We start from the raw sequence: 25,020 nt of genomic DNA, 5'->3' as shown, positions 1-25,020 counted from the left end.
AATAAATAATAAAAGACAGAAGATAACAAGTACACATTGAGATATTTGCATCTGTGGTCGAATTACAAATAAAAAAATGTGACTTTGTTTCATTGGGTCATCAGGTTAATACTTTATTTTGTTAAATTGCAGCAAAGAGACAGAAAGGGGGAACCGGCGGGTGGGGGGGAGTTTGTTGGGTGACGGCGGTCGATAGGGCGTCAAGAAGACTTATCGGAAAAAGGAGACGACAGCTGAGGCTACGGGCCTTTGTATCAAATCTAAAGACAAAGTCCTCAGGCAACATAAAAACATTTTTTTTCTTTCCAAAAAAATAACGGACATATTTCGAGCACTCTCTATGGCACAGTATTATTCTAGACATGATACACGATACCCCCAAAAAGTTTTGCCACCCCTACATCTATGAAGAGTTTGACAAAGTCGTGACATTGATCTCCGAATCATTTGAGAGAAACGACGACAAAATAAAAGTTAATTTCTTATGCCGTAACAAGGCACGTTAACGCGGGAAATGTGGCAGGCAACGCCACATCTTGACTTGAGATCAGTGTTGAAATATCAAAGCAGAGGCACATTCATTTCAACCAAAACGTACAGTAGACAGTTGGAGAGCAACACCAGAGTTCAGTCCAGTTACGACGCCATTTGCATGCTTTTGGTCTGAAGTAAGAAAAAAAAAAGGACAGGAATGGAATAGATTGGAGGAAAATGGCGTTTTTCACTCTCTCTCTTTTTTTTTTAAACACTTTTTGTAGCACACAAATAAAAAAAAAAACATGACAAAACAACAAGAAGTGGCCCATTTTGTGAGTGCAGACAAAAATGCTGACTTTGTGGCTTTTGGTTTTTCTCACACACGAAAAAAAAACAAATAAAATAAAAAAAAAAAAGAAAAAGAAAAAGACAAAGACAGAATGACACCCAGCGTAGTTTGGCCATCTTCGGCCCTCAGGTGAGAATAGAAAAAGACAGACATGGAAGATTGAGACCGCAAGGGAAAAACAAACACACATATAGAAAAAGGAAAAGAAAAGCTGCACGCACAGTGTCAAGATTTGCCGAGCATACAAACGGTTAGGAAAGAAAAGTGGCGCTCATGCTTTTGTGGTTTATTGACGTGTTGCTAGCACTACTCGATATATGCATACCACACGGTTATATTGTGAAACAAAAAAAGAAAGAACAAAAAGAAACAACAAACAACTCAAACTGTATCTGATCCAAAACCATTTGAGCACGTCATCCAAATCATTGACAGGCAAATTGAAATCCATCAACTTCACACGACCGTAAAATCCTCAAAACGCACATTTTTGCAGGAGGGCGGGGCTATTTTTAAAACATTTTTCACATCAAAAAAAAAAAAATGGAAGTACTGATTTGTAACGCATTTATTTCCGGACCCACTCTTCTTCACATCCCAAAATTAAAAGTACAACAACGAAAAGAAGTTCCACACAAAGTTGAAGACAAAGTCAAGAAAAAGCAAATCGCTTCAGAAAATGACTAAAAGTGCGTATAGTGCAAGTCTAACATTTTGGATTTTCATAATTCGTCTTCTGGATGGCAAAGTGCATCATCTTCAACCTGCATTAAAGAATTTGAACTTCAGTGGCCGGTTTGGAATCTTGATTCATTGCTACTAACATGAATAATATTCACTCTGGTCAGAAATGATGCCAGCAAAAAGGAGGAAAGGGGGGGGGGGTGCAGAGAGGGGGGGGGGTTGGTTTGGGTTCGTAGATTGAAAAAAAAAAATCTAAGGCGCCTTTGCGGGAGAGACGAATTTCTACACAAGTGTGCGTCATTCACGGGATTTTACAATCTGGCTGAGGCACAACTGAGCGCCACTGAGCGACAAGCACGACGAGTCACATGATCAAATTCTCAAAAGCGCTTTACGACGGCGACAACGACTTCGCCTTGAGTTGACGCAGTCACAACTTGTCAGGAAGCTGCAGAAATATTTGGCAAACTTAGTGCAGGATAAAGAATTGAGACAAAACTTTTGGCTTCCATCTTCTGGCTTTTTGCGCTCCTGTCAGTAAACTTCACTTGGGGGAGGCTTTTAAAGTCAAAAAGTTTTATTCACCATCTGTGACTTCTTGGGAAATGAGTGAGACGATTTCACTGGCCCCAATTTTTGCTTTCAAGTCGAAGCAGCAAAATAAAAATAAAAATAAAAAAATAAAAAATAAAAAAAACATAAGCCACATGACTGAATTGTGTTATTGAGCAAAACGAAAACAATTAAAAAAAAAGCTAAATTTGCCGATGAATTAGTCGGGCCAACAAAAGACAGCTTGTATCTTGAAAAAGTTGGTCATCGGGTCACTCGTGTCTCAAGTGCAACAATAAATTTCAAAGTAACAGCAGTGGGGCGCAGAATCGTTTGTGCTGGCGAGAGCAGACTAGTCCTGGATCGGATCTGGATCTTAAGACTTAATAAATGCTCAAAAGGGATTTTCAAAGTCGACCATGATGCAGCTTGACTTCATTGACCGCGTCACTCCATTTTACATTCATATTATTCGGTTCAGGCCCCCCCCCAACCCTCAAAGTCACCTCAGCAAGGGGGGGGTGGGGCTTAACCAGCAACCTAGAAGAGATAACAGAAGCATGTGGCGAGGGGGGGGCTTAGGCGGTGGGGGTTGAGGAATGCTTCCAGGTATGACTTTGGCTGTTGAGCTCAACCTCATTTTTCCTTACCTCAAAATAACTCAATACCCTGAATCCATTTACAAGTAAATTGTTTTCTCCATCTACATTTTTTTTTTTTTGGTGGGGGGGGGGGGGTGCGGGGGTCATTTATTTCCTCTCTCGTCAAAGGAAATGAGATGAAGAAGGGAAGTGCATTAGTTATCAGCCTGCATTTGTTAACCCAGTGACCAGCTACATATCCAAAGCAGCTACTAGTGCCCCCGTGACGTGACCACGACTTGGTAGGCGCTAAAGTGTCATCTGGCCACAAAGTCACATGGTGCGTCGAGACCACTTATGGTCCGGACACGCGCGCTTCTACCTATCAAATGTCCTCCGTACAAGTGCGCACCAGCGCACCACCGCATCTGCCCGTACGCTTCAAATGCACAAATCACAAAATTGGCCTTTGGGGGAGATTTTAGCATTCAAGGCTCAAATCGGAAGAATTTTTCTTCTTTCCTGAAATTCTGCCCAATCACCCAAACGTTTAGTGAGTCGTGCTTATAACTGGCTTCAGGTCGCTTCGTTCTCAGGCGCCAACTCAAACGGGGTGACGGAAACACACCCTGTGCGCAGTTCTTATTCGTATAGTCAAGATAATAGAATCGAGTTCTAGAACTACGACACACTACAGCGAAATAGCAGAGAACAAAGTTGGGAGGAAGGAGGTGACGATCACTGCAACATTGGCCACACCCATTCCCTCCCTGGCCCTATTCTCGTTGTAAAAGAATCCTTTTGGCATCCTACGGTTTGTTGCTGCTGCCATCTCGTTGTTTTTTGCCACCACCGTAGAAGCCGCCGGGGCTGCTCACCAGCGGGCGCGGCGCAGCGCCCATGTAGGGCCCCGTGCCGGCGGTGTAGTTGAAGATGGCCGGCAGGAAGGGCAGAGGCTCCACCTTGTCCGTGCCCGGTGCCATCATGTTGAGGGTCACGGGAAGAGCTGCCACGTTGTACGGGTAGGCCAGAAGCTGAGACCCATAGAGGAGCTGGTACGGGTCAGGATAGAAGGGCAGCTTGGCCAAGTCGGCGCCATTCGGGACCATCATCTTTCCCAGAGGGCCGAAGGGAAGCGCTCCGGGAGGGTAGGAGGACACAAGCAGGTTGTCTTCCTGCTTCTTAGCTGGCAGATAGGTGTCCGGCCCGATCAGGGGAAGTGGGTAATCCTGGACAGGGTAGCACACCGGCGCTGGTTCTACGTGCTGCGAATCCCTGGAAGGGTTCTGGCGCTCAGGCTCCGGCGCTTTTGGTGGCCGCGGCAGGAGGAGAGCGTGGGCAGAGGGGCGGTCTCCCACGCTGGGCAACGTGAGCCGTTCCGGTTCTTGTACCTGGCGGTTGGCTGCAGGGCGGCAGGGGGACTTCGTTGTGTGTCTGTGCGACAGGGGCCCATTCGTAGTGGTCTGAGTGGGGATGTTTTGGGGGGACGGCGCAGGACTCAAAGGCTCCTCTTTGGGAACTAACAGAGCTGTTTGGTCGACTGGGGGCTGTTCATGTCCACTCGTGTGCCGGACCCTGTCCATGTCTTTTCCTCTGTCGTTATGCCGCCCCCTTTCCCGCTGTTTCTCGAGCTCCCTCTTTCGTAGTCTCTGCCTCTCCATCTCCATCTCCCGCTCTCGAGCTAGGATGGAGGACATAGTCAGGTCTTGTGCTTGATTGGGGGACAGACTGCGTGACAGGGACTGGACTCGGCGATCTTGGACCACAAACATAGCACACCTCGCCTGCCTCTCTCTGTCCATAATGACCCCATCTCGTGTCGCGAATCCCCGATTGGAGCTGTTGGCGGTTTCCATAGAAACAGGGGGAGCAGCCGTGCTTGTTCTGGTCTGTGGCGTCACGGGCACATTAGCGGCGGTGTTGGGGGCTGCCGTGCTGTGCACAGGGCTCGCCATTCTGTCTAAGCTGCGTTTGGCAGGGGTGCGGTAGTCCAAACATTCAGGCCTGTTCATAACCAGAACACTTTGGAGCGTGGGGGGCGCGGGCAGGGCGAGGTTAATCTTTGGGCTGGGCTGCCTCTCGGATTCCGGGAGCGTGCGCTCAGCCACTGCAAGCTCGTCAGCGGTTTGCGCTTGCCGGTCAGCGGTTTGCGCTTGCCGATGTTCGCCGGGATGGTCTGGGCCAGCGGTTTTAGGGGGGTCGGCTGTTGAATAGCTGATGACTGAGACCACTTGGCCTTTCTCAGCGACTGCGTCCCTGCTCACGGTTGTCATTTGGGGCGGCGGAACGGATTCTTCCTTGCTGAACTCGTGACGTCGGATGTGGCGGCTGAGCGCGGAGGACGTCTTGCATACCTTGTGACACTGCGGGCAGGTGTGCCGCGACAATGCTCTCCTGCTCAGGCGAGCTGGACTGACGTGGTCCTCCTTTTCGTCGCGGCACTCGGGCGGTTTGGGCGCATCGGGATGTTCACCGAGTGCCATTCTTGGAAGGGCTGACGATGTGTCGGCGGGCTTGGGATGCTGGCTTCTCTGGTGGTCTTCCAACTTGTCCCTCGAGGGGAACGCGGCTCGGCACAAGAGGCACACGAACTCCAGAAGATGACTCAGTTCGTGCTGGTCCCGCTTGCTGGAGCTGGAGAACCAGCAGCCGCAAGTAACGCACTCGGCCGCGTTTGCGTTACTCCACGGGCGTCTTTTGAGTCCCGAAGGAGCAAAAGAGGTCGCAAGAGGACGCTTCGGGGATGGCGGCAAAGTGGCTGAGAGCTCATGACGGCCCTGTTGAGCTTGTTTGGTTTCTTTTTCAGATGGTCCCTTGTCAGGCTCGGTCGGCTTCGCACCCTCTTCCTCCTCCTCCTCCTCATTTTGCGAACGGCGCATCTCTTTAGTCGCTCGCTTTCTTAGCTTTTCCGCTCTGGCCTTCAGCCGCAGAGCGCGCTTCAACTTGAGCTTCCGCTGCCAGCTTTTGAACTTCTGCAGATGCGCCTGAGCCTTTTTCTTGGGCTTGTACGAGTAGTAAGGTCGCCACAGGTTGTCTTCCACATCGTGGTCGCTCTCCTGCTTGCGCGCTTTTTGCCGAAAGTTGTACTCCCGCAACTGGTCGGAGGAGTCGCCCCCGTTATTCCCCGCTTCCTGGTTGCTTCCTCCCGCCGCGCCGAGACTCGGCCGCCGGTGGGCGTGGTGTTTGTGAAGATGGGCAGCGTGAAGCGAAGACGCCGCCTCGCCTTTCTTGCTTTTGTCCCTCCTGAGGTCTGTCTCGGAGATGCTGCGCTTCACTATGGCCTCCTCGCCGATCCGGACGGTGATCTGGCACAGCGGGCCCGTCTCTTTGCCCAGTGACGGCGACGCTTGCTTGGACCTGGACACAGACTCGCTCTTGCTGTGGGACTTTCTCGCCTTCAAACGCGACGCCTCCATCTGGGCAGCCGCTTCAGCGCTGTCTCGGGATCGCTTCCTCTGTCTCTTGAAGGACCTGGCGCCGCACTTGTGGGAGGTCTGACTGAGGCTGATCTCAGAGAGCTTGTTTCGTTCCCTTCCGGGGGAGACCTGGTTGCTGTGCACGATGACAGAAGATGACACGGCGGTTCCGTGAACGATGACCGAGGCTTTGGTGTGTCCGTATGTGATCACAGACGGCGTGCTGGTTGAGTCCGTCGTGCCCCTGGATGCTTTTTGAATTTTGCCTTTGCTGCCACTGGACATTTTGGAGCCCCCTCTAAGCGGTTCTAACTCGTGGGCCTCGTTGGGGTGTTTTTTCGTTTGGGGCGAGTCTGTTTGGCACAACGGCGGCGACAAAGGGCGCTCGGGGTCCGCAGCCGTGACGTCATCGGGAAAGCCATCAGGGTCGGGCTTGACGCTGAGAGGATGGGCCCCACGGGTGAAACTTTGGAGGTCTCCAGGTCCCAGAGCACAGCCCAGGCCAGGCAGCGAGAGGGGAGGGGCTTCGGCCGGTGACATCAGCAGGCCATTATGCAAAGAGTCACTGTAGGTCTTGTACGGTCTTTTCTGCGAGCGCATGGGAAGGAGGCGGTAGAGCTTGAGGGCGTTTGCCTTCTGCTTGTAGCCGCCATTGGCCGTCTTCTCACTGGAGATGAGACCCGGATTGATGCCGTGGATGGTTTTCTGGTGAGTTTTGAGATTGTAGTAGGTGGCAAAGGCATCCCAGCAGAAAATGCACTGGTAGCGCCGCTCCCCCGTGTGCCACACCTCGTGTTTTGTGCGATACTCGGCCAGGGCAAAGACCTTGTCGCAGTAGTGGCACGGGTACCTGCGGCGCCACGAGTGCACGTTGGAGTGACGCTTGAGGCTGGACAGCGTCATGTAGGAGCGCTCGCAAACAGAGCAGAAGTAAATGACGTTGCCGTCCACCACCTTCACAAAATGGCCGTCATCGGTGGCCGGGAACTCGCCGGCTGCCGCGTCTTCGTCGCCTTGGACGCGCGTCAGCAGACGAGCTGCTTTCTTCTCCGGCCTGGCCTTGCTGGCGTCCGTTTGGCCTTCCGCCGCTCGCGCTTCGCCCTCCTCCAGCGGCTCCTCTTTTGGTCGCACGCCGGCGAGAGACGGGCCCAGTCTGCGAGGCAGGCCTGGCGCCTCGCAGGAGGCCTCGTGAGATTGCAGTCGCTTGCTGTGGATGAAGACTTTGCCGCACGAGCGGCAGCCGAGGGCGCGGCTGCCCCGGTGCAGCCGCATGTGGACCGTGAGCGAGGAGGCTGAACTGAAGAGCCGGTGGCACACCCCGCAAATTAGCTCGGGCTCCATGCTTTCGCTGGGGGAGTAGGAGGAGGAGTGGGGGGGGGCGGTAAGCCCCTCGGGCGGGGGGGGTGGCGGCAAAGGGGGCGGAAGGTGGAGTGTTGGCGGGTGCAGGCCGGGTCCATGAGGGCTTCCCAGCTTGGCAGTCGGCCGTCCTGTTATTTTCTCCTTCCTCTCCGAGTCGCCGCCCCCACTCTGATAGGACGAGGAGGCGCCCAGGCTGAAGAGGATCTGGGCCGTCGGCGAGGGCGACGCGGTACCGTTGGCCGACTTCAGTCTCTCGTCCCATCCATCTCCACCGAAGGAGTTGCTGGAAGATCCGGGTGCTGCCTTGTGAAAGTGCGGAGGCACAGATTTGATGTGAGCGCTTATTGGGGACGAGGAGGACGAGGGTGACGAGGACGGAGAACTGTCGTGCCTCGGGGGCTTAAAAGGTCGGTGCTTTACATCCATGGTGGAGTCCAGTTTCCATAGCGACCCCTCGTTAGAGCTTTTCGAAGAAGGCCGGCGTCTGTGCGGGGAAGAGGATGATGCGGCGTTCCGGCAAAAGCCGGATGACAACAGCGAGGGGGGGATGGGCCCGGCGCTAACTGGGAAGCTGAGGGTGATTTTAGCATTTTTCGTTCCATCGGCCGCACCTTCCAGCCTGTCCTCCATCGTGGCGTCTCCTCGGCCGCAGTGCCTTTTGCCCTTCATTGCCCCCCGAGCGGCTGCTCTGACCTGGTTCGAGCCGACGGGCGGCTGAAGGGCTTCCGCGCTTCCTCGAGTCAATAGGGGGGGAGACAATGGGGTCTGCCGCTGGCTGTGGCGGTCCTTGGCGACACGATGTAAGAGGACGCAGGGGGGTGCGAACCCAGAAGCCAGGTGGCGCTCACTCAGACCACAGCAAAGAAGGCCCGCTTGGGGGGGGTCCCACACCTTCACCCCGGACACCATGACCGGCACCCCAAATCTGGGGGGGGGAGAAAAAGGGGCAGTGAGCCTCATTTGCATAGACAGCGTGTCCTCAGAAAAGCACGCACGCACCTTCATTTCATAACAACAAAAGTTTTTTTTCAGAAAAATCTCACAGCATTCAACCAAAGAAAAATATTTTTGGTTGTTTTTTCTGCTACGAACCACAACAAACCTTCCTTGTGCTTTCTGCCATCTGGTGGCATCCAGCCAAAATCGGTCCCTGCCGATGCCTCAACAAAGAAACATTCATTTGGAGAAAAAAAAAAAAATGGGGGCTCAATGAAGGAAATCGCTTTAACTTACGAGTGAGCGTGCCTGAGAAGTTTGGCAGTTGGGGATGAGGATGTTTATTAATACTCCCGGGTGAAGTTGAATATAAAGCAAAGTATGATGAAATTCTCTTTTTTTTTTTTTCGATCGAAAGCGCTTGACTTTGACTGATTAAAGTCCACTAAGTTAACACTACTGACATCGACAAGCTAACAAAACAAACATGCAAATGGTGGTGTCGTTGCATCCGATTTTTGAAGGTAACAAAAGACAAGACTCGTATGAATTAAGTCCTGCAAGAAAATGATGAGCACAGCTTCGTAACGATGCGCATTTCATCAGCAAATCTCCACAGGTGCAATATACCACCCACTAGTGGCCAAGGCTTGCAAGCACACAGGGCATGATGTCCAGTGAATGTTTCGAACTGATCAATTTTTAACACTCGATTAAAATGTGTTACAACTGCACGTTTGATACGATACAAGATCGCACTTTTTTGTCTCAAACATTTTTGAAGGATTCAAGATTTTGAGAGATTCATTTCAATGCATGAGTATGACTGGATGATCGTAACAAAAAAAAAAAATAATCACCATGATTGTGATCCCGATGAATAAACACCATCATTAACTGATTGCAAAACTTCAAAAGTCAACTTTGGATAAACGTTCTCTTTCCGCAGCAGGCTTTGTTGGACATTCCTGGCAGCGCTTCCTTCATGTCTGCCGGACAGGAATTCAACGATTGAGCTGTGAGGGCGAGCAAAGACGAAAAGTGAGGGAGGGCCAGCGCAGGCGCAAGTTGGAATTCCAAAAATTCCGGAGAAGGAGGAAAATGAAAATTGTTGTTGGCTAGCTCGTTAGCTTGACATTTGTGCCATGAATCTTGCTGTTGGATTTTCTTAATTGAACGACAATTGTCAAGAAAGATGCAGATTGCCACAAAGAAAAGGAAACTAAATATTTTGCGAGGCTGTTGGCAATTATCGATTGCTCCATTTACGGGAAGCGGTGACGAGCAAATGTGCGCGCGCGCACGTGTGTCCACAGCAACCCCCAAAACAAAAAGCAAATCGGCTTCAAGCTCTCCATATTGGTGCCGCGCCGACGAGACTAGAGACAAGCGCAGCGTCTGCGTGTCTTATACTGCCCCCGCTGGCCAAAGCGGGGGGAGCAGCACATTACTCATTTGATTGAAAAGTGTTGAATTTGGAAACATTTTATTTTGTAATGCGGTTGTTGTCGTTTTTTTAGGGCGTGTAAAGTCCAGATAAGCTGAAACTTGGACTGAAGCGCCGTCACAAAGTGTTTGTATGCCATCGCTGCGTCCTGTCACTGCACAGCCAACGTTTGTTTGTCTTGCAGCCTTCCGCGACCTGATCGGACGCCAGACAACAAGCTCATTTGCATTTTTTCTCTCCAACCGCAGGCGCACACAACTCGCAACGACGGCGACTCGATGACTACTTCACGAGGGGGGATTTGAAATTTGAATTTGAAAAAAAGGGCTGATTGGGGCGGGGGGGCGGCTCACAGCGGCTGCGTAAGAGGGCACAGAAATCCTCAGTCATGCTTTGCTGCCTGCGTTGTCAAGCGGCAAGCCAGCCAAGAAGGCGGGCGGGCGGGCGGGCGGCTGGAAAATTCCACAGGCAGCACTGAACAAGCAGAAACTAGGTCAGCACTGTTATTGCAGAGGAAAGGGAGAGAGCGAGAGAGAGAGAAAAAGGAGAGAGAGCGAGATAGAAAGAAAAGGGGGAGGGAGCGAGAGAGAGAGACAACGGCGGACATAAAAAGGGAGCGACAGAAAGGCTGTATACGGAATCTTTCCCTCGTCCCCCATCAGCATTTTGAGGGCGTGCGCCACACGCGTGCTCGGCGCTATGAGTGGCGTCATCGTTTTCCAGAATTCCAATTCGACAATTGCTGGGCAAAACGGTTGAATCGTTCTTATCTTCAATTTGAGGAATCACGCTTAATAAACACGATCATTCACTTTGTATTCATTCCACTAGCAAAACTCAAATTTAAATATAATTTGAAAGAACGAGCAAAAAGTAAAAAAAAAAAGAAAAACAATAAAAGTACGAGGTCTCAACGGCTTTAGGCACGTTCAGGGATGGCAAAATCAATTTGGTCAACAACACACAAACGTCGCACCGCTTGGCACATTCAGCATTTTTCTTCAATTAAAATGTTTTGGATGATCGTCAGAAGACAAAAATCTAATTAAGGATTAAATTGAGATGAATTGCTCAGGCCTGATTACAAAACATCGTTTCCTTCCAAAATAAAGATTGAACAACAAAATCAATCTTATTGCCATGATATTGTCGTAAAAAAAAAAAAAAAAGTCCAACCAACGTGATCTGATTCCAAAGTGCCAACAAGCGATGAAACCAAAAAAGAAAAAAAAATCATTTCCTTTATAAACAGAACATCAAATGCTTTTGCCAATTGTTTTTTTTTTTTTTTTGCTTTTGAAAACGATCATGGACAAAATCGTTGTCTTGTGTGGCAAAGTGAACAAAAACGCATTCGGGTGAGAAGCTCGCTCATCCGAGATGAGGCGGCTCGGGCATCCGCTTACGATGCCTCCCGCGCATTCGGCAGGACGCCGAGCCGTCCGTCTCCCGGCTGGCCTGGCGCCAAATAATCGATGGATGTGGCCCAAAAAACTATTTAGCGCTTTTCACCAATCTTAAAAGCGTCGGCCGATGAAATGGGTGGGCCCTCGTCGTAACGTGCGACTTTCAAGGATTCACTTAAGAGACAATTTGAATAAAGGGGTCACGAGTTTGAAAGAAATGTTACTTTTTTATTCTTCTATTTTTGCCCGGGTGTCCATTTGTCGCGCTTCAGACGCATTTCTGTCACATGACTGAATGTCGCGTTCGGCGACCAATCAAACTGAGCCAGGCGGTCACATGACCGCACACGACATCCCAGCAAAGGTCTCGAAGCGAGACCGAAACATAAATGGGATATCGGTTATTGCAATATTCATTCCACGTCTGTTACAAAACCCCCAAAAAGTTGCCAAGGGAGTGATTGCAAACATAGCCAGCATCAAACGCGGAGGAAGAGCGAGGATGGATGTAAAACAAGAAGAGTCGGACGGCAGCGCAGCAGACGTCACTTTGTCACCAGTGGCCAAGCGTGAACCGCCGTCACGCGCCGTCGGTTGGCGTGTTCTTAATAAGCGCAACAACGCAGCCGCACAACCGTGACAATCAGCTTCAGGTTGGTGAGGCAACAAAACAACGCAAGACATTTGGCCAACTAACTCGTACGCAATTAACTCTTGCCTGTCCATTTGCAACAATCAAATGATTTTATGCCGCTGACGACATCCCGTCAGGCGCAACCGGAGGCTCAAGGACACTTGGGCGTGGTCACAATGGGCGGGGATCGAACCCGCAACCTCTCGGTTGGGGAAACGACGCCCACGCCGCCGCCTTTAAACTGTGTTGCCGCACTAGTAACACGGGGTTGGCGAGCATCCATACCCACGAGTTCAATGTATCGAGTACTCGTGAATGCCGTGGGTAAAAGGCGCCGATACTTGAAGCAAAACAAATATGACTTCTCGCCAGCAGTTGGCGCTGCACGGCGTCCGCTCAACATGTTGGCCAAGGACCCGGTATGAGGAAAACGTTGAGTCGATACTTCTACTGGAATCGCTCTGAAAAACGTGACTAGGGCACGTGAGGGGCAATAATGAACGGAACTGCACTAGCGGGCAAAGTTGTTTTCAGTGTAAATCAAAGAAATGCGATAAATACTCAAATGTGTGCAAGGCTAGTGCTCCTCAAGAAATGCTAAATGTAAGGTCCAAGTATTCGTACACACTTTGTCCTCACTTACCGAACAACTTTGGTCCATCCATTCTACTCGTGAACATACTAGCGTACTTTACTAGTAGGATTACATTTCACATGTTTGCGTATTTATTCGACAGACTTGATTGGCTCCAAAGACAAAACACGTCTACTAGTGTGCAGTTTTGCTGCACTACTAACATGTGCCATAAGTATGGCAGAGTCGTTGTACGAGTGTGTCATCGAGTAGGTTGCAAAATAAAGTACGGGTAAAACCCGATTGTTCTACTAGTGCGCTGAATTGTGAGGACAAAAACTATTTAAGTCAATTTGGTTTGCTTTGAATAAATTCTGAAATGGCGACGCGCTGCTGACGATGCTCGGGCGTCTTTACGCCGTGCAAAGACGTACGCGGCGTCCGGCCGTCCTCCATTCATTTGAGAAAACGTGTCCTTGTGCCGGGCGACATTTATTTGAAAAGCTTTCCTGTTGGGCTGCTTGCTCATGAGCGGAAATGTGAGCCCGACCCAAAATGGATTTTGCAGACAAACGCCAATTTCGAGAACTGATTAACTAAAATAATGACACAATGAAGAAATAAATCTCAACTTTTTGGGGGGGGTCCTTGAATGCTTCAAATAAAGATATCAAATACAGGCAATTAGATTAACTTGACCAGAGGAAAGAAATGGGTTGATTGTTTGCCGATATTTGGGGTCGGAATGTTTAGATGGCATTATCTCTGTCTTCGTTGTGATGTAATTAAAAAAAAAAAACGTCAGCAAAATCAGCAACAAATGTCAACTGATTTTTGCCACTTTTGAAAGTGCAAATATCTGCCGATTAATCAGTTGGGCCGATTAGAATACGACTGTTGCCCTTTTTCTGCAGTAGCTTGACTTCTCGCATCAATGACCCCGCCCCCCACCCTTACAAACGCATTTGTGTCTTGACATATAAGTGTCCCAAACAAGTTTATCGGCCGGTGATTGGAGCTTTTTTTTTTTTTTTGGGGCTTTGACTTGCGAACGCATACCAGCGCTGAATGGTGGCAGTGAGCGAACGCAAGTTTGCTCTCCACAGACAGACTAGTGAATAGATTCGGTAGTTGCAGTTTTCTAATACTTTGAGATAATATCTATATATATATATTTGATGTTTCAACACATCAACACAACATACAATAGTCATAGGCATTTGGTCTTTATCCTCGGCAAAGAACAACTAATATACTCACACGCCGTTGTGGTTCAAGCCTTAATGACTCGATTATAGTGCCCCCCGGTGGCCAAGTCGCACATAACAGAAAGAATCACAACTCATGATGGACAAATTGTTTTCTTCTTTACGTTCTATTGACATAAGTTATTTCAGCGAGTGAGACAATGAGAACAAACGCACACCAGGGACGGACGAGCAAAGACTCTCCATAGCTTCCACCAACGACCCAGACTAAATTTAGCTCCTCCCAGCATTCAAAGACCTTCAAACAGTCGCACATCAAAATATTTTTAGCACACATTCCTGAGTAAGCGTTTCAAGTTCGGGAAAAAGCTCCAAAACGCAGCAGGAGGCCAAGTTTGCTCAAATGGACCGGTGCGCCACGACATTCAAATATTTGGAATTAATGAAGCAATTATTTCATAGAATTAAAAATAAACATGACATGCATTTCCAATGGTTTGTTGACCTTTTATGTTGGTGATTTACAATGAATCAATTAATGAGCAAACCAATTTCTTAATGAGAGAAAAACATTAGAATGAGTGCTTTAAAATTGATTGTTATTTTTATTGAATAACCCAATAACTTTTGGGGTTGTTTTGCTCCCAAAAAATGGAATGTTTGCACAACAGCAAAAACAAAAAAGAAGAACAAAATGAAAAAAAATAATTCAATTAAAAGAAAAAAAAAAGGTGTCAAATTGACTCAAGTTGCACTTGGCTCCGTTTTGAGCCATAATTGGGTTATTTCTTTAGGGTATGTTAAACGTACAATAGTTGATTCTAATTATGAATAATTATTATAAGCAATAATAATTCATTTAGTGATACAAGCTCAATTCCATTGAAGTTGGGACGCTGCGTTAAACATAAACTCAAAAAAAAAAAGAAATGAGGAGTCATCCAAAACAAAAAAGTATCAACATAAAATTAGCATCAAGTTGAGAAAAGGAAGGAACAAGTGAAAATGAGCAAGAAAAATTAACGCGTTGCAGGACAAACGTCAACGGTGTGGCGTTTAGAAAACAACGTCCCAACTTCAACGCAATTGGGTTAGAATTAGTGACAGCGTTTGCTGCCCAAAATGGATTCCGCTTCTTTGCTGTAATCGTTGCCATGACGTCGCCGTCGTGGAGCAGCAGAAAGCTTTGCCTGTCCGCCATGTTTGGGCCGGCGATGAGGAATGCGGGGGGGCCTCGCCGTACCAGCCGGCCAGCCGGCGGCATGTGGGACGGGGAAGGGGTTGCTCGGGCTTGCTTGCTTTCGGGCGGATGGACGGACGCCCTGAATCAACGCAGCGCTTGGTCGTTTGTGAGCAAGCGCCGATGAACTTTACAACGCCGTCGCCAAAGACCAGATGGCGGCCCACGTGCTTCCACGCCGCACCGAACCGCTCCGCCAAGTCACTGCCAACATCCGACGGGCCGAAGAGGCACCGACGACCGTCCTGATGTTGTTTCCAAGCACACGCAATTCCGATTTCAACCGTTTCTGTCGGCCATCAACAAAAACGCCAAACCAGTCGGTGACAGAAAACACGTCGCCAGTGCCTGCCTTGGAGGTGGTTGCCTTTAAATTTGGAGTTCAAGCTTTTTTTTTCTTTGTTTTTAACAGCGTATTGAAGTTTTCATGGTTTAGACCATAATAATAAGTTATCATTTTAGGGGGCCTTCGGTTCTTGACAGTCAAGTGCGGGACTGTAAACAGTTTCAAGGAACAAGTATGCCAGCTCAATCGTTTGCTAGCTTGGTTTTGTAAATCGTAAATAAAAGTGTGCTGATGCGCATCACACTTTCTATACGTTCATGGAAGAGCGGGACTTGGTAACCATGGAAACCATGAAGAGTCACTGCAAGCTGATGCTCGACTTTAAAAAAAAAAAAAAAAAAGAAGTGCGGGAGGGCATCAATATGCCCTCTAACAACCTCCAGCACAAGAACAGTCTGCTAAAATGGACGCCGGACACGCGCAAAACAAGCCAAAGACGGAAAGACGTGCCTGTCGTCGGGGATGGGGGGGTGTTGTGTGAGTAAGTGAGTGTGTGCGTGTGTGTGGGGGGGGGGGGGGTTCACAACACCGAGCGAGTCCGCTTCACACATGTTCTGACCTGTCATCCCCATGTCAAGACGGCCCTCACATCCCCCGCTGGGTTCGACGCAAAAGTTTCAGCGCCGCCCTCGAAAAAAAAAAAGTGCGACAGAGGAAGCGCTCGACGAAGGCCTCGCTGATGGCGCGCGTGCACGCGCTCCGATCGCCGTCCGCGCTACTACACACCCACCAGTGCTCACGCCCCGACGCGCGCATGGCGACAAATAAACACGAATCACCGCCCCCCCCCCCTCACGTTCACGCGCGGAAAAGCAGCAAAGGCGACCGAAGAGCTGCAAGACGAGACAAGTCGCCCTCTTTTTTTCCCGCTTTTCTCGCTCTTCAGGAAGGCAAGCAGGCAGACAAGACAAGAAGAAAAAGAAAGAAGAGAAGAGAACGCACCTCGGAAAGCCTCCTGCTGCATCTTTGCTGTGATGTGTTCTCTACCCGCGATCCTCTCGCTCTCTCCCTCCCTCCCCCGTCTGTGGTTGAGCGAGGAAGGGAGGGAAGGCGAGAGAAAGAGAGAGAGAGAGGGGGGGGGGGGAGTACACAGGCGGTGTATGAAGACAGGAAGAGCGATTCCCACACTCCAACTTGCCCTATCTCCTTCCCTCCTCTCCCTCCTTCTCCAGGTTTTACCAAAAACGCAGCACTTGGAGTGTTTTCCCCAATTCCCCCTTTGCAAGTGAATCCCCCACAACCTCCTCACCCCCCCCCCCCCAAACTGAATCCAATCTTCTTTTTATTTGGAAGTGTTGCTGCCTTTATCCCTGCACACGCACACACACACACACACGCACACGCACACACACACTACTTTCTATACACAAAGCCAAACGATAGGGCAAGGGAGGGAGCGGCAGAGCGGGCCGCGAGGACGCCATTTAAGCAGTTTGTCACACGCATGGCGAGTCCCCAAAATGGCCGAAAACAAACAGGAACGGAGCCAAGTTGCAAAGACCCCGGGCACGAGGACGGAGGGCCGGACGGAATGAAAGGCAGACAGAGGGAAGGAGAGAGAGCAAGAGAGAGACAAAATGGCAGACATGAATGCGCTTGTGAGGCCAATCGCAAGTTGGAGAAGACGCAGCTCGTTTTCGCTTTGTGCTCTCGTATTGAAAAGCTTCAGCAGCCCAAAATTCAAAGAATTTCCGCGATGCTCCAAATATTTGGTGTCATTAAAAACGCGACGTAACTAATTGGTGACGAGAGCTGGAGAACACGTCATGCACGCAATCAATTTCTCGCCAACTGATGTTAGAGGACTACACTTTTAACGCAACATGAAAACGCACAACAACAAAGAAAATAACGTACAGGTCAGTTTAACTGAAGCAAAATCGTGTCAGAACGAGAACTTGGTGCGGTCGTAGTCAAAGTCCGCCAGGTCCGAAATTTGCCGTCGTTGTTCGCTGGCTGGCACTGTTGCTCAATCGACAAACATTTGAGCACGTTTCCTGACGACGTCGCTTTTGTGTCGGTGGAGGCAACATTAGCTTAGCAACGGCAAACGGATGTTTACACATCTCTCAAACGTATTTTTTTTTTGGGGTGGTCAAGCCCTTCTCAATCGGAAGAGGTTTAAGAAGGACACCATGAAAACCTTCCAAAGCACCGGCAAGGTTTTTTTTTTTATGCCGCAAAAACAACACAGAAACGATGACACCTTGCCCAAATGAGTCACTTCAATATTTTTGATCCGCAATTAAAAAAAAATATATATATTCCAGCAACTTACTGGTAAGTAGAAGAAATTCTTCTTTGTGTCTGCAAGTCTATATCATGGGGTGCTGCCTCCCAGTGGCCAAGGCGGGCACGGCAGAAGGAGCAGCACACTCAATTGGATTGCAGCATCAAATCAAAATCCAAATGTGATCCGAAGCAGGTGTGGGATTTTTTTTTTAATTGTAATTTTCTTTAACGAAAAAAGAATCCGAGCTGTCGTCGGTAAACGTTCAACGTGTTGCCGTCACGCTCCTGTATTTGAGCACCGCAACTCCACCAAGTGAGTCCCAACACCAGCCACTCGCTCGCTCGCCCTTTCCCTCTCACTCCCTTTCATCGCTCTCTCGCTCCCTTCTCACCCTCACTGTGAGTCGCCACGCTGGTCGCCATGGCAACGGCGCCGGGATTGGGTGTCATTCCTGTGACCTCTGTGGCGGCTCTCGGGAGTTGGAGGACAAACTTTTTTTTTCTAAAGATGAAGCCCCCACCCCTGCAGCCCAACACCGCCACCTCATTCGCTCCAGCTGCAGTCTCACATGACAAAGAATTACATCTGGAGCCAACAAAAGAAAGCAAAAAGTTTGGAAGAAGCAGCGTGCCCGGTGGCAAAGACAATAGCTTTAGTGTGCGTGTGTGCACTGAATGCACACACGCGCTCGCCATCAGCTGCGTCATTCAGAGCACCCTGTCGTCCGGCCGCCGCTATTCATGGCTCTTAGGCCTTAAGGTGATCACGGCTTTTCATTCTGTGCTACCAAGCGACATCTGAACGGCGGAAGGAAAAACAAACCCGCCGTCACCCCCCACCACGAAGAAAAAAAAGGAAGCCATCTTCTCTCGTCAAGGTCGCACCATAAATTGAAACGGTTCTGTGAATCAAATTGACGCTGAGTAGAAATTCCCGAGAAAAAAGGAGGCTTGGGTTAAAATATTAAAAAATGCCCGCTTAAATGAGGAAAAGCGAGCAAAAGCGCATTTAAGCCAACTGAAGCTTCTTTTTGTTTTTCTTCTTCCAAAGCAGCACACTGCTCAAGTCGTTACGGGCGTGAGGTTCCACCTCCAATTCTCAGTTCAAGGAAACAACCAGAATCATGTCAATAAGCCATCAATTGCTCCGCCCAGGCTGGGTGAAGATCTGCCAAGTTTAAGCAACGCTGCTGCCTAAAACACAATCATGTCCTCGTGCAAAGGTAAGCAGAGCTGCATGGAATTTGACAGCTTGTTGCCGTAGCGCTGCTTCCGCAAAGGAAGACAGAATCGATGCGATCTTTACTGTCCTGCGCAGACGCGTTTGAAGCGGTCTGCAACAAGGCGAGCGGCGGCGTCCTTGCTTGAGACAGGATCGCCTTCTCACAACGGGCAAGTTCAGCAGGACAACAAAAACAAAAAAATTGACCGTCGACCATTAATCTTCTCGGCTGGACGATTTAAGTGGCCCACATTAGCTTCATCGTTTTGATTTTTGACGTATTACAATAAAAGAAAAAGGTGATGACATTCAAACGCGACCCCCCCCCCCCCCCCCCACAAAGAAATCTGCCAACTTTTGCACTTTTTTTTCTCTGTTGTAAAGTGAAACCGACACAAAAGGAAAACACGAAGTCAAGCGTTCTGCCTGGAACTCATATCCTTTTTTGTTAGAATTTAATTTGGGGGGAGAAAAGTCGTTTTAGTCATTGTCTTGTTTATGATCTAATCGTCCGTTTAATGCGTCATCGGAATTCCAAATATCAAAAAGATTGGCATCGTCCTCAGAAAAATTGGTCTCAAGACACATTTTGCGGTGCCTACGACGAGTGGCCTATTAATAATCACGGCATGACGTCATGCACATTTTGGAGGTCAAAGCATTTCCTCATGTGAACGCCGCGATGGAGAGGAGGGGAGAAAAAAAAAAAAAAAGAGGAGATAATATAAAAATAGCACAGCGTGTAAACACATCTGGCCCAATTTTAGCGCTCGGATGGCGTTGGCTTCCAAGGAGAGGCGCTAAGAACATTTTGAAATGAATTGGGAACACAAATGTGCTTTTGAAGTTGTTGATTGGTCGCGGCACAAAGTTTGGCGTATCGCCTTTCGTTGGTTTGCCGGGCCAGCAATGAACGTGGCTCATTTGGAAATGGAGCTTGTGGGACGCATTTAGACGAAGGCCATAAATAGGCCGTCTGATGAGATCAGCTCACGTTAAGCCTTTTAAAAAAAAATATAAGAATGATCAGAATATTACTTGCTCATGCTCAGTCGCGCATGGCTGATCCAACGTTTTTCTGACCTCCTTCTCGATCTTCTCACAAGTGTCCAAAGAAGAATTTCACCTGACAAAATTTGGGCCTCATTAAAATGCCAAGTTGAGCAAATATTAAAGACTGTAAAACAATCAAATGTTCTGCCTGTAATTCATTTCTGTGTTGTTGTCAAAAAAAGTCATGAGATATTTGTTTTAAATCATCGGAAAATCAATCAATGATCACCGTTTGTTGCTCCCGCCCGCCCCCCAAAAAAGCCATAACGTTCGGTCGTTATATGGTCAACACATCCATCCATTCAACTTTTGTCGAATGTCGCTTTCTACAATTCCGAGAATTCAATAAAGCGAAGATGAATGTTTTTGGAACGTGGGAGAAAATGTGGGGGGGAGCCGGAGCGTCCGGAGAAAATCCACAAAAGCACAAACACGGCACAGGAGGGCCGGCGTCTCCAAATGCACGACCGTTGAAATGTAATCCAGGTGTGCGTGCTCACCACCGATCGGCCACAAAGAAGTCAGGCGAGTGACTCGCGTCGCTCGGCTTGCTGTCTGTCGTCCGTCTGCTGAAGGCTTCAGCACGTCAATCGCTTCCCAACATGCACACGACTCGCTCACCAGCTCGCAACTACTTTTTTTTCACCCCCAAAAAAGCAAGATGCCCCCCCCCGGCCCCCTCGGAGCACAAACGGCGTCAAAGTGAGCAGATGACGAAGCTGCACTCCAGCTGACTTGGGGGCACTTCACAAGTGGGAGGCGCCAAACCTTTGAAAGCCGCCAATGGCAGCGCGGCTGTTTGAGGCCGAGGCAGCTGTTTTTGCGGCCACAAAAATGTTTTCACACGCAGACGGACAACGGCGCTTTAACCGAAAGGCCACATTTGATTGGAGTCATTTTCAAGGTTTTTTTTTTTTTTGCATCATTAGTCCATAACATGGGTGGCACAGAGGACGAGTGGTTAGCACGTCCGCCTCACAGCATTTAATTCCGGCTTCAGCCTTCCTGTGTGGAGTTGGTATGTTCTCCCTGTGCATGCGTGGCTTTTCTCCGGGGACTTTGGTTTCCTCCCACGTTCCAAAAACACACAAAGACGGTTGGGAGCGACTCGAGCACGCCCGCGACCTTTGTGAGGAGAAGCGGAACAGATAATGTTCCAAAATATGCAATGCCTTTTTTTTTTTTTTTTAACCTTACAAAAAATCCATTTGACAAAGTAGCGGTTGGAAAAGGACATTTCTGCCTCATCGCTACTGAGTGCACTTCAGGGATATGACCAGTGGGTGGCAGTAATGCACCATCAAGCTGCTTTGCCAACCACCAGTAAAGGCCAAAGAAGAACAAAGACGACAATGCATGAGGTACACGAGTGCTTTGTGCTGCTTGCGTTTTTTTGTGATCATAGCAAGCAAATGTTATCGTGTCTTTGAATACACTCGCATGCAAATTCTATTATTAGAAACACAGAACAAAAATCACTCAGGCCAGACAGATATGGATTATTATTTTTTCTTTTTATGGCCGATTTGTGAAAAGAAAATTGCGAATCATGTTTGGCCTTGGCGCCGGAAGACGTTCCAAAATAGTTGTCGCTGCATGCGCACGTGCATTTTCTGACGTAGGCCGCTTCTTTTGAAGGCTAATGTTGTACGATGCGTTTGAAATGGATCGCCGCTGGTTTATTTCCAATTGGAACAACTGAGGGAGTGCCCCTCCCCCCTGCTAGTGAGAACAGGATGACCACATGAAGCTCTTCAACTCACTTCCACTTTGTTCCTCGCCACCCAAATAACGCAAGTACTTTTATTATGAACGAAGCTTCGGCCATTTGGGGCCACAAATCGTTTGAGATTTGAGATTGCCTAATGGGGACAAGTGCGGTCAATCGAATGAACAGATTGTTCCGGTCCAAAATGGCAAAATGCAAATGCTCACCTTTTTCGGCATCACTTGATGAGTTTGCATGCCGGACGGATGCTGCAGATGGCGGGCCTGACCTGCAAAAGCAACACAGGAAGCCTCGAATTAGATGCGACGAGCCGGCCCAAAAAGCCCGTCGACGACTTGCGCTCACGAAACAAAATCAGTCTGCGTTCGCAACGGAACCGAGACCAAATGGGAACAGAGCGTGCGCGCGTTGGGAAGGAAAGGCGGAAAATAACGCGGGAGGGGATGGGGTGGTGCGGAGGAGGGACAGGGGACGTCCGTCGGCTTTTTCCACTGCCTAAATCAAATTAATTAGCTCCTTCATCTCCAGGCAGCTACTCGGTCGGGCATGCTGGCAACGAGAGCGAGGAGGCAAAGACAGAGGACGTTGCTGAGCGGGGGAGAGGGGGGGGGTCATTCACGAGGACAGGCCGCGAAAGGGAGGGGCACAAAATGCTCCGTACGCACGCGCACGCACGGCTTGTTTTGCTTGGTGAGGAAGTGGCGGCGTGTATTTCCTGTTTGGAGACAGCGTGTACTTTTGCGGCTTTTCTTATCTTGTTCGCGACGCTCGGGGACGACAACAACAAAAGTCATTCAGCAAACTCACAACATTATTTTAATTTCAAGTGTCAGTATAACAAGCAAAATACGGTAACTTCGTGTTGACCAAAAATTTGGTTTTCATACTAAAAAGTCTCTTTCCTGTTTTCAAATTATGCGCGGTCTGAACGAAGGCCTGACCAATCTGGTTTACAATATTTGGCAAAAGATGAAAAAATGAATGAAATAAATATTACAAACAGTTCTGTTTTTTTTACCTCTAAATTGTTCTTTGGTATTTGTTCGACATTACCACAGAGAGAAAAATGGCCAAGTTTTTACTGATGTTTTTTTTCCCATTTGTAATACATGAAAAGTTGTACAATTTTTCCAGCTGAGGCAATCCTTGGAAGAACATACCTCTGGTCAAGAGTTTCCAACCTAAATCAATTGCTGCTTTTGCAAATGGAATAGCCTTCTGCCAAACAAAAGTCAAAAGGATTCTGGGAATGAAACATTGAAAGTCGCTAAACGTAGCAAACAAATCGCTGAGTTGCCAACACTCGTGCTCTGTTTACAGCCATGTTGTAATTTGTATTTGAGTGGCGGATTAGAGAGCACCGTCAACCCTCCGACAACGTGTCAAATTTGGACACATATTGGCAGTTGAAGCGACACAGACTCAGACTCGAGCCGAAAAGGCGCATCAAACGTAATATCCGACAAATGACGTCATTGGGAAAGAATGCCTTCAAATTGATGAACCTTTAGATAGCGGCGCAGGATTAAAAAAAAAATGAAAGAGTGGACAACAGATGACAGCGGGCGGCGCTGGGCTGACGTCACCCCAAAATAAAAAGTTGCAGAACAGGACAAGCTCTGGAACTGCAAAAAAAAGGTGGGCAGCCTAAAATGCTTAATGGAAGAAAGTGTTTAAAAAATGTATGGCCTTATAAGTCGCCACCAAAATGTATATGGACATCTGCACTCATGCCCACTTTAAGCTCTGAAAATATCAGGACAATTTGGGGATTTCAAAGTGGAAGGGACATGAAAGAGGACTTCGATGAAAACGCCAGGAAAAAGATGGCGCTCTTCGTGCGAGGCGGGAACGCCCACCTAGACACCTAGCTCGTTTGATCCGTGCGGGTCGTCTTGACGCTGTGAAGATGGCGATGACAAGCTGTCTGGAAGTGTCGATCTCTCTCGAATGAAAGGGGTGAGCCAAAAGCCAAGCTCAAGCTTGCGTTGCGTTTGATTGCGAAATGTGGCCCAAGGCAAAACATGCCAATTTGTCATTTGCTGGATCTTGAAGACGTGGCAACAGTGCCATCTTGCGTCTATCCAAAGGTAGTGACGAGAGCAGAGTTGACTTCCAAACACGAACAAATGTGATGCTCATCCTCGTGATTTGGTGCTCAAAATGGTGATTATTGACAAGTACTGTCTGCTCTTTTTTGGGGATCTTCACGACATGCTTGCGACTCGCTTGTATGCATCAATGATCGCGATTGTAGTTTGTCACGATTTCATTGCGGGCCATCGAGTACTTTTATTCAGTGAGCCGTTTTTCCATTTTGGAAAAAAGCAAATGAGCAATATCATCAACAGTTCAAGCGTCACCATTTGGCCCCACCCGCAAGTGGTGCAAAGTCCATTCAACACTCGCTTCACGTGGAGCAATTGGAGAAACCGCTCATTGCCACGCCCATATTTGATTGTTTCTCGCGACATATTACAATTTGGACAAAACGTGTCTCTTGCACTTGAAGTGTTCGCCATAAAGCTATCATGAGCGCCAATGCAGATGAAAATGCATTAAAGTCCGTAAAACCAAAATATTGGGGTGATCGTAATTAATATTTGCAGCGTTTCAAGGTGGCTAAGTATAGATGTGTGCATGTGAATTAAATTGATCACCGTTTAATGACATTGAGTGACATTAAGTTTTCTCGATGGAGAGGAAAACACATAACGGCCATAAAATACAAACTATTCATTTTAATATTTCTGTAGGTTGAAGTGGGCATGAGTCGAAATGTGTACATACATTTTAGTGACCCTTGGTCAGTTTTCCGACATTAAGTGATGCTCCACTTTTTCTCAATACGCACGGAAAATTCTTAACGGAGGACAAGACCAAGATGGACAATTTTTCACTCACAAGCTCAGTTTCAATATTTTTGGACTGTCCCCAAATGGGTTCAGAAAAGAGAGGGTGATGTCGAAAGAAAACAAAGTCACTCATTTTGTTATGAAACACGTCCTGACGTGCAAGCGGAGAGAATACCAGGCATGAAAAACATGATTTTTATACCACTTGTTCTAATTGCATAACAGTCTGCCTGAGGCCTTCGAAATCAATATAAATCCGATGCAATACAATTGTTACGACTATTATTAATCCCAGGGCCCAACCAAGAAAACCAACCTTAAGTCACTTGAGTTCTGCTAATTACGATGTTTTCATTTGTACCCCAATTTTACGTTTTAAAGGTCATCTCTCAACACGCTCACAATGTGGCAAAGAGCGCCTGCTCACTACGCGCATGCGTAGTTCTCGCAAGAGTCGTGACGACTTCCCTATTTGGATTGGATCACAAAGACAACATGAAACGATTGCACAATGACGTCACGTCGACGAACAACGACGCTCGCAAGACGGACATTTAAACAGACACGATGACGCACGGGAATCCGACAATGCGTAGTCGTGCCCACGCGGCGCGCGGGCGTGTGCGACGTACCCTTGATGGAGGACGAGGAGGTTCCAGCGTCAGCAGTGACCGGGGAGCATGAGAACGGAGCTTTTCTTCACACGACATTGAAAAGGCA

General features: G+C 48.4%; 2 protein-coding genes across 6 annotated transcripts in view; both read right to left on the bottom strand.

Annotated features, from left to right (window-relative positions):
* shbg (sex hormone-binding globulin) overlaps positions 1-25,019 on the bottom strand; it is a 32,445-nt gene extending 7,426 nt beyond the window's left edge. Inside the window, exons 1-2 of one of the 2 annotated variants that reach the window (XM_088293828.1) lie at positions 24,933-25,019; positions 21,652-21,713 (exon numbers count right to left, since the gene is read on the bottom strand). Coding sequence is in view for 1 of the 2 variants with exons in the window: in XM_088293827.1 (XP_088149953.1) it covers positions 16,152-16,173 (22 nt within the window). In the remaining variant the exon portion in view is untranslated. Of the gene's footprint in view, positions 1-16,151; positions 16,299-21,651; positions 21,714-24,932 lie in introns of those variants that run through there. The other variant, XM_088293827.1, reaches the window with a different exon arrangement.
* On the bottom strand, positions 98-25,020 carry zbtb4 (zinc finger and BTB domain containing 4). Of its 4 annotated transcripts, XM_088293820.1 has the most exons (3): positions 24,933-25,020; positions 21,652-21,713; positions 98-8,343 (listed from the first exon to the last, which is right to left on the bottom strand). In XM_088293820.1, the coding sequence occupies exon 3, from the start codon at positions 8,325-8,327 to the stop codon at positions 3,453-3,455; it is 4,875 nt and encodes a 1,624-aa protein (XP_088149946.1). In that variant the 5' UTR covers positions 8,328-8,343; positions 21,652-21,713; positions 24,933-25,020; the 3' UTR covers positions 98-3,452. The 4 variants fall into 4 exon arrangements, with proteins under 4 accessions (XP_088149946.1, XP_088149949.1, XP_088149947.1 ...); XM_088293823.1 differs by lacking the exons at positions 21,652-21,713; positions 24,933-25,020 and adding an exon at positions 17,488-17,951; XM_088293821.1 differs by lacking the exons at positions 21,652-21,713; positions 24,933-25,020 and adding an exon at positions 16,152-16,281.

This window comes from Idiotropiscis lumnitzeri, chromosome 4 (genome assembly GCF_059441095.1).
Source record: "Idiotropiscis lumnitzeri isolate Australia: NSW breed Sydney's pygmy pipehorse chromosome 4, RoL_Ilum_1.0, whole genome shotgun sequence".
NCBI lineage: Eukaryota > Metazoa > Chordata > Actinopteri > Syngnathiformes > Syngnathidae > Idiotropiscis > Idiotropiscis lumnitzeri.
Note: the sequence above shows the minus strand (reverse complement) of the source record. Positions and strands in the feature narration are given on the sequence as shown.